This window comes from Emiliania huxleyi, assembly GCF_000372725.1.
Source record: "Emiliania huxleyi CCMP1516 unplaced genomic scaffold EMIHUscaffold_291, whole genome shotgun sequence".
In the NCBI taxonomy this organism is placed as follows: domain Eukaryota; phylum Haptophyta; order Isochrysidales; family Noelaerhabdaceae; genus Emiliania; species Emiliania huxleyi.
The window spans coordinates 117956-126451 of NW_005199844.1; the positions used below are offsets into that span (position 1 = coordinate 117956).

General features: G+C 64.7%; 1 protein-coding gene across 1 annotated transcript; it reads left to right on the forward strand.

Annotated features, from left to right (window-relative positions):
- Positions 1 to 2987: 2987 nt before the first annotated feature.
- On the forward strand, positions 2988 to 5810 carry EMIHUDRAFT_469516 (hypothetical protein; the record flags this gene model as incomplete). The annotated part of the gene is made up of 4 exons (XM_005775872.1): positions 2988 to 3708; positions 4200 to 4319; positions 5459 to 5544; positions 5588 to 5810. The coding sequence occupies exons 1-4, from the start codon at positions 3115 to 3117 to the stop codon at positions 5808 to 5810; spliced, it is 1023 nt and encodes a 340-aa protein (XP_005775929.1). The 5' UTR covers positions 2988 to 3114.
- Positions 5811 to 8496: the final 2686 nt, after the last annotated feature.

Consider the following 8496-nt stretch of genomic DNA (forward strand, 5'->3'; position numbering starts at 1 on the left):
TCGCGGCGGCGGCGGCGGCGGCGGCGGTGAGGGCGGCGGAGAGGCAGGCGAGGGAGAAGGCGGCAGCGGAGGTGGAGACGGCGAGGGTGCGCTCGGTGGCGGCGGCTCAAGTGGTGGCGAAAGGGGCGGCGGCGAGGGTGGCATGCAATCATGCGGAGGGTCGCCACCAAAGGGATCGGCCATTTGCTCAGCGCTGGCGTTGTACACGAAGCGCTGGAAGCCGGAGGTGTTGAGCGAGAGGAAGGTGCCGTTGGCGTCAAAGGTGAGCTCGTACACGCGGTCAAATTCGCCTGCGGGCACATCGCTGACATGTCATGCCCGTGCCCAGACCAGGCTGAGCTCACTTGCAGAGGACTCACCGTCGACCCACCCGATCGGCACGAGCGGCGGAGGCACGCCGAGTGCACATGTGAGCATCTCTATGTTCCAGTGTTCCCACACGACCAGCAGCGTCTCAACTCCCGGCTCCGACAGCCTCGACTTCATCGCGGCAGCCGAGGCTGCGTTGCAGCAGAGTCCAAAGTCGTGCGCGCGGCACGGCGAGCGGAACCAGAAGCCGCCTATGGGACGTGTATTGGTCGCGTCATGGATGCGTCGTGGCAATGTCGGCGAGCGGAACAGAGAACTCGCCGCGGCAGTTGCCACGATCCTCGGGCGCGCAGATCTCGCTCGTCCAACCATAGCTGCGCTCGATGGGCAGGCCCAGCTCCCGCGCCAGAGGCACAAGCGTGCTCACAGTCCGGTAGCCGTCTCTGTCCACGCAGTCGGCGTTCACGCCATACTTTCCAGCAAAGAGCGCGTCGGGCGTGCGAAAGGGGCGCTCGGGCGTCCAACCAAAGACACGGCGTAGATTACGTGCGCGTGCCCGTCCACGGGCGTTCAGGCACGCGGTGGCGTTTCTGAGAAGTCGGATGACGCGAGGGCAGTAGGAGAGAGGTTTCTCGCCGTGCCTCATGATGTAGATGACCTTTTTGCCGATATCATCGAGGGCGCCGCTGGAGGCGTCCCATGGGGGAGGGGTGGGCAATTCTGAGATGAGACGACGCTCCTCGCGGCTCTGCATGCCGCCGAGTGGAGGCAGGCTGGAGCTCGCCGGCAGGAGCGCGCCAACGGGTGGGCTGCGCGGGAAAGGCGAGTTCTTTTTGGCGGGCCCAGAGGTCGCAACCGTCGCGGCAAGGCAGAGCAGGGCGATGGCTCCTCGGCGACCGCAGCTGTCGCAACGGCGGCCCTGGCCCTTAAAGAACTGGAACGTCATCTGACGGCCTCGGGGGGCCGCGGCGCGAAGATAGAGAGAATTTCACAACAAAGGCTCTCGCACACGCAGATAGAGAGAAAACTCACAACTTAAAACATGTTTGTTTTTTATATTGTTGGCAAATCAAGACACAGAGCTCACACAGATGTTTGTAGCCGTTTGTGCCCCGTTTGTGACGGCTAGCGCACCACACCCCTCTCCTTAAAATCCCTGTGTGGTGGCGGCGTGCCGTCCTCCCATCCCTAAAAAAAAAGAAAGAAAACAGACAACCCAAGTGGAATTGATGAATTGGGCCGTTGTCCGTGCCTCCCCTCTATACGTCAGAGTGGGACCTACGCCGCGCCGGGAAAGGGGCGCGCCCGGTCCTCGACGGAGCCGCTTTTTTTTTTAGCTAGACTTCGTTTTGTTAATAGGAACAAGCGAAGGCACACACAACATGACGCCAAGCACACGATTGCACGCACCGCACCGCACCCCGCACCCGCGCCCGCCGCCCCCCCGCCCCCCGCCCCGCCTAGGTGGGAAAGAGACGAGGAGATGGAACAGCCCGAAGGAGGAGGCACAAACACGTATGGGAGGTTTCAATGATGCGCCACGCTGCCCGGCGTTTCCTGGGCGTTTCTCACTTTCCGGGACAGCCCCGCCCTTGTGAGGCAGGAGGGTGTGACGACTACCCCGTACGTCCTGTTTTTTTTAACCAAAATCCAAAACCGACAACTCTCAAGAAATGTGTCACACAGAGTGATTTGTTTGCATCTCTCTCCCAACTCTCTCTGAGAACACAGCGCACCGAGAACCAAAACGAGACTAGGTCCATCCCTCTCTGAGAACACAGCGCACCGAGAACCAAAACGAGACTAGGTCCAGCCCAGGGCGAGGCAGATCTGACGTTCTGATGTTGACATCCGTCAGGGCGGTGTTTTTCTCGTTGTTTTGTGGCTCGCTCCGCTCGACCTCAGAGAGAGATTTTTAGCAATACCAAACAACTCTACTGTTTTTTTCTCGACCTCAGCTCCGTAGTCCGGCCATGGCCAGTGCCCCGCGTCTCAGTGAGACGCGTGGTACCATCCAACTCCGGTCGACGGGCTCGAATGCGCTCAGCCTCAGGAGGGACAAAATCACGCAAGTTCTGCACGCCTCGCTGCGCCGCTGGCTTGACTGAATCAGGCAGCAGCAGGCTGCTGCTGCTGCCACAGCAGCAGTCTGCTGCGGCCCCATTACGCAAGTTAATGACTAGCAGCACTGCCGGGGGCATACGAGCCGCCACAGCCGGTGTGCGGCCGTGCACTGCCACTGCCTGCGGCTACGGCCTGCCCGCGGAGAGAGTTCTTTTGTGCTTACCTTAAGGTACTTGTTTAAATTCTTCAATGAAAGGAAGCGCCCGGCGGTCGGGCTTCTCTATCTTCTTTGGCCGGCCCGGCTCGCTCTTTCTCTCGCGCGCGCGCGTCGCCCTGAGATGGCGAACGTCGACACAGACAGCGCCGGTCACGAGGGGGCGATGGCGAATGTCGACACAGACAGCGCCGGACACGAGGCGCTGCTGGAGCAAACGCGGCCATTACGGCTTTTTCGATCGCAGACGCTGCCCAGCCCACGGCCTCTGGCTCCTCCTCTCATCCGCATCAAGTCGGAGCCTGTGCGCGGTGGCGACGGCACTGGACTCCTCTCGTACGCTCCTCGTGTGCGGGCGTCCTTTGTGCGCGACGGCGAGGCGGCGTCCAATCGGCGCCGGCTGAGCATCGTGATCGAGCGCAAGCAGCTGCGCGGAGGGGCGCGGGTGCGCTCCGAGATCTCTGTCGACTGCCGGGCGCTGCTGCGGGGTCTCGTGGCGCTCCTCCTCCTCTCCACGGCGCGCGCGTATGTGGTCTCCGCCGCGCCGCACCGCCCCTCCGCCGCCGCCGCCGCATCCGCCCCGGCCGTGCCCCGCTCTGCCCTCCGATCTGGCGGGTGGGTCCATGACAGCAGCAGAGCCGCCGGCGGCGGCGGCGGCGGCGGCGGCGGCGGTGGTGGTGGCGGTTGGGCCATCTCACCGCTCCTTTTCGTCCCTCCGGTCCGCGCACGGGCCAGGCTCGTCTCTGGCTGCGCCTCGGCTGCACCTCGGCTCATCTCAGCTGCATCTCGGCTCATCTCGGCTGCACCTTGGCTCATCTCGGCTAACATCTCGGCTCATCTCGGCTGCATCTCGGCTGCATCTCGGCTGCACCTCGGCTGCATCTCGGCTGCACCTCGGCTGCATCTCGGCTGCACCTCGGCCGCACCTCGGCTGCATCTCGGCTGCACCTCGGCCGCACCTCGGCTGCATCTCGGCTGCACCGCGGGCCAGGTTCGTCGCCGGCTGCCTCGCCGCCGCCGACGGCGCCGCCACAGCAACAGGCCTTCAGCGCTGGCTCCGGACGGCGTTCGCTGAGTCGGTCTGCGCCGTCGCTTTCCCCGGCGCGTTTGGCGCCGTGCGGGCGAGGCGGCCTAGAATTCTTAAAACACAAGCCTCTCTCACAGCACACTGGCACGACAAGGGCGCGGACTGGCGCGGACTAGCACACACACCGGCACACCACCGGAGCCTCCTAAGCTAGAAGCGGGACACGCAGTCTTGCCTTCCAGCCAGCGCTCTCTAGGACACGGGTTCGGCGGCACTCGCCGCCGCGTTCCGCTGTATTCGCCGCTCTCTCGCAGCCCCTCGTACTCACGCGCTGCTCTGAGTGCACTGCACGATCTCCCCAGATCTCCCCAGATCTCCCCAGATCGCGTGTACTCACGCGGTGCTCTGAGTGCACTGCACGATCTCCCCAGATCTCCCCAGATCTCTCCAGATCGCGTGTACTCACGCGGTGCTCTGAATGCACTGCACAAGTACCGTCTTCCCGCCCGTGATTCGGCCTACCACACCACCCAGGGGACTGAACCCACACTGGATTCGACGACTCTGGAGGTATGGTACGCGCAGGCGTGGCACGGACAGCTGTCGGCCGCCGGGAGCGAGGAGCTCGAGGAGGCGGCGAGGCGGGTGGAAGCGGCGCTGGCTGCTTCCCTGCCGGCGGGCTCGTACCGCGTCGAGGCGCGAGATGTGGGGAGATATGGCTGAGATCTGGGGAGAGATGGCTGCTTCCCTGCCGGCGGGCTCGTACCGCGTCGAGGCGCGAGATGTGGGGAGATATGGCTGAGATCTGGGGAGAGATGGCTGCTTCCCTGCCGGCGGGCTCGTACCGCGTCGAGGCGCGAGATGTGGGGAGATATGGCTGAGATCTGGGGAGAGATGGCTGCTTCCCTGCCGGCGGGCTCGTACCGCGTCGAGGCGCGAGATGTGGGGAGATATGGCTGAGATCTGGGGAGAGATGGCTGCTTCCCTGCCGGCGGGCTCGTACCGCGTCGAGGCGCGAGATGTGGGGAGATATGGCTGAGATCTGGGGAGAGATGGCTGCTTCCCTGCCGGCGGGCTCGTACCGCGTCGAGGCGCGAGATGTGGGGAGATATGGCTGAGATCTGGGGAGATATGGCTGCTTCCCTGCCGGCGGGCTCGTACCGCGTCGAGGCGCGAGATGTGGGGAGATATGGCTGAGATCTGGGGAGAGATGGCTGCTTCCCTGCCGGCGGGCTCGTACCGCGTCGAGGCGCGAGATGTGGGGAGATATGGCTGAGATCTGGGGAGAGATGGCTGCTTCCCTGCCGGCGGGCTCGTACCGCGTCGAGGCGCGAGATGTGGGGAGATATGGCTGAGATCTGGGGAGAGATGGCTGCTTCCCTGCCGGCGGGCTCGTACCGCGTCGAGGCGCGAGATGTGGGGAGATATGGCTGAGATCTGGGGAGATATGGCTGCTTCCCTGCCGGCGGGCTCGTACCGCGTCGAGGCGCGACTCAAGCCGGCTGCGTCTCGGCTGCATCTCGGCTGTGTCTCGGCTCTACCTCGCTGCACCTCGGCTGCACCTCGGCTGCACCTCGGCTGCACCTCGGCTGCACCTCGGCTGCACCTCGGCTGCACCTCGGCTGCATCTCGGCTGCACTTCGGCTGCATCTCGGCTGCACTTCGGCTGCATCTCGGCTGCACCTCGGCTGTAGGCGAGACTCAAGTCGGCGGCGTCGCTCTTCGAAAAGGTTCGAGAGACAGCCGAGAGACAGCCGAGAGACAGCCGAGAGACAGCCGAGAGACAGCCGAGAGACAGCCGAGAGACGTGAGCGGCGCCTCTTCACAGCGGCGGCTGTGAACAGGTCGCGTTGCGCGGCAAGCGAGCCGACGATTTGCTCGGACTCCGGGTGGTGCTCGACGGGCACCGCGAGTACGGCGCGGCGGGCGGGTTGTGAACGGCGTCTCTTCACAGCAGCGGCGGGGCGAGGTAGGTACCGCGAGTACGGCGAGGCGGCGGGCGGGCTGCCGCGGAGGGCTGGCGACCACTCGCGCTGCCTCGCGGTGCGGCAAGTGGCGGGCCGACTTTGGGGCGAGGTCGCCTTCTCGGACTACATCGCGTCTCCAAAGGCCAACGGGTACTGCTCCCTCCACTCCACCTACGCGCTGCCGTCGGGCACGCCGCTCGAGCTGCAGGCGCGAGATAGGGGGAGATAGGGGGAGATAGGGGGAGATAGGGGGACACCCTAACCGCCGCATGTCCAGCTGACGGTGTCTTCACCTCGCTATCCATCTATCTAGGTGCGCACCGGCGCGATGCACCGCCATGCAGAGTCAGGACCCGCCGCGCATTCGGCCTACAAGGCCGGCGCGGCGGCGGACGCGGCGGCGGGCGGCGGCGGGCTCGGCGGCGGAGGCTGGCTGGGAGGCGGCTTCTTGCCGCGTGGCGCGGCGCCACTGGCTCGGCTTCCTGCGCTGTTTGGGGAGGCGGCCGCGGAGAGCGGCGCCAGCGCGGCGCCGCCGTGAGAGAGTCGTGGACCGCGTGACGCGGCTGGCGTGCCTTGCGGTATCGTTTCCATGGGTACACATGGTACACTGTACTAATTTCTCATACAGCACATGACCTCTGTCTTCGGTCGCCAGTGAGCAGGGCCAGGGGGGCGAAATCCACGCCACAACCCCCTAGAGGCAATGGAGCGCTGAGAGAAGGCACTCGGCTGCAAGGGTAGCAGAGCACACCACTCCTACGCCCATGCCCCCTCAAAGACGGCAGAAACAGTCACACGCAATTAGTACATGGCCCAGCCTGCCTCCAGCTCGCGCCATCGCCCACTCGAGCTTTGCAGCGCGCGGGCTCACACTCTACTATATCCAGATAGGCCCCCTCGACGCCCACTTCGAGTTCTACTCAGCTAAGGGCCGCACTTGACGCTGTAAGCAGCTTTCTAACACAGGAGAACAGAATATTTACCTAACAGAAGGTACCGCGCAACTCCAACACTGGGCAAAAGAATCGTCCGCAATCTACTTTACCACCGCCCCCGCGGGGTAGCGAGAATGGCTCCGACCAGCGGCCCCGGTGCAGCAACAGCAGCTCCGCGCGCGGCGCCTCGGTCGTTCAGCCCGAGTGGGTGTCCATTAGCCTTGGCTTACCTCTCCGTCGGCGTATCGGCGAACCGCGCGCGGCGCTCACACCGTCGATTGCAAAGATAGGTGGTGGTTCGCATCGTGGAGAATCGGAGCGAGACGGCGCGCGCGCCTGCCGCACGACAAATAGCCGTGAAATAGCTTCTGATCACAGCTGTTGCCCTTGACAGGTGCCAGCATACACGCTGCACGTGTACGCGCCCCCGTTGCGGAAGATGAAGATCTTCCAGGCGAGCCATCCCCGAGAGCTTGCCGAGACTATTGCCGAGATTTGGTGAGATGCGGGCAGGCTGTGGGCCCCACCCGTTCCTGCCCCCTCGCACGGCCAGGAGAGTGGGGAGGTGCGGGTGGTCACGGCCGCGGCGCGCGCCAACGCCGCCGAGAGCTCTGAGTACACGGGCTACAGCGGGCTCGACGTGTCCGCCTGGAACGATGCGCAGGTCGGACGGTGTGCCGCAGCCGTCGCTAGCTCGTCGTTGGTGCAGTGAGGCCGGCGTAGTTACGGCACCGGGGACCCGTGTATGTGCCTGTTCGCGGTGTGTTTGCTCAGCCTCGCCGGCGGGCGTGCGAGGCCCAGAGGTTTGATGTGGCTTGGGCCGGCCTTCGGGCGAGCAACTTCGCTGGGGCGTGACCGGCGTGTGTTTGGCCGACCATGTGGTCCGGGGGTGCGTGTAGCATGTCTCTGGCGGGGGCGTTTTCTGTGCGGCCAGACCTGTGCACGGCGTTACACTACGGACTAAACTCCAAAGCGCAAAGGGAAGCCCGGTAACACGGTGCCAACCCTCGGAGAAGATCCGTGTTTTCTTTACTACCGATTCGCGCGGGAGAAAAGAATTGCGACCTGCGTTTGCTCGACTTCGAGACGTTCGGCAGGCGTTCGGACCAGCTGAGTAACAAACTTTCGCACGCTCAGCACCTCGATGAGGTCACATGGACCACCAAGAACTGGCACGGGCTGCAGATGCAGCGCTTGTCTCTGTCGTTCTCCACACCGCCGTGGCGTGGCCGACGCGAGACGGTGAACGAGCTAGCGTGCGGGGATAGCGGCATTGTGCACGGAGCTAAGTGCATTGCCGTTTTCTTAGCGGAGTCGCTTAGGCGGCTCCGGTGGTGTGCCTGTGATAGTGCTAGCACGCGCCAGTATCTCGCACCTGTGTCGAGGCTCGCGAGCCTGCGGTCTCTGCTGTGAGAGAGAGTTGTTCTGTTTAAATTCTTTACTTTGGCCCCTGCTCGCTTCCCTGCGAAACCGCACCGCCAAGTGCTGCTCCAAGGGTGATGGCCGCCGACGCGCCACGCCGCCCCCCGCCGCCCCCCCCCCCCTTCAGATATCTAGTCAACACGCCCGTATCTCAAGACATGCGGTGGAGCCCTCCGCTCCCACACTCGGACGCTCCTCTTTCTAGACCCCCCCGCCCCCGCCCGCGCCTTTCAATGCACCGCCGCCTCATTCAGCGCCCTCACCGCCGCCTCCAGCCACGCGGCGACCTGCGGGCCCGAGGCGGCGCGTCCCGTCGCCGGCCGCAGCGGTGGCAACTCCTCGAGCAGCTGGGCGGCGGCCCTCTGCATCTCGTCGCCTAGTATCAATCCAGTGTCAAGTCAGTATCATTCCACAAGCTCGGCGTCGGCCCTCTGCATCTCGTCGCCAAACGCAGTGCCCACCGGCGGGCCGACTGCCTCCCCCGCAGACAGCATCTCGAGCTCAACCTCCGACGGGGGGCCAACCTACTCGCACCGCCACCGCCCCCCGTGACCGCCT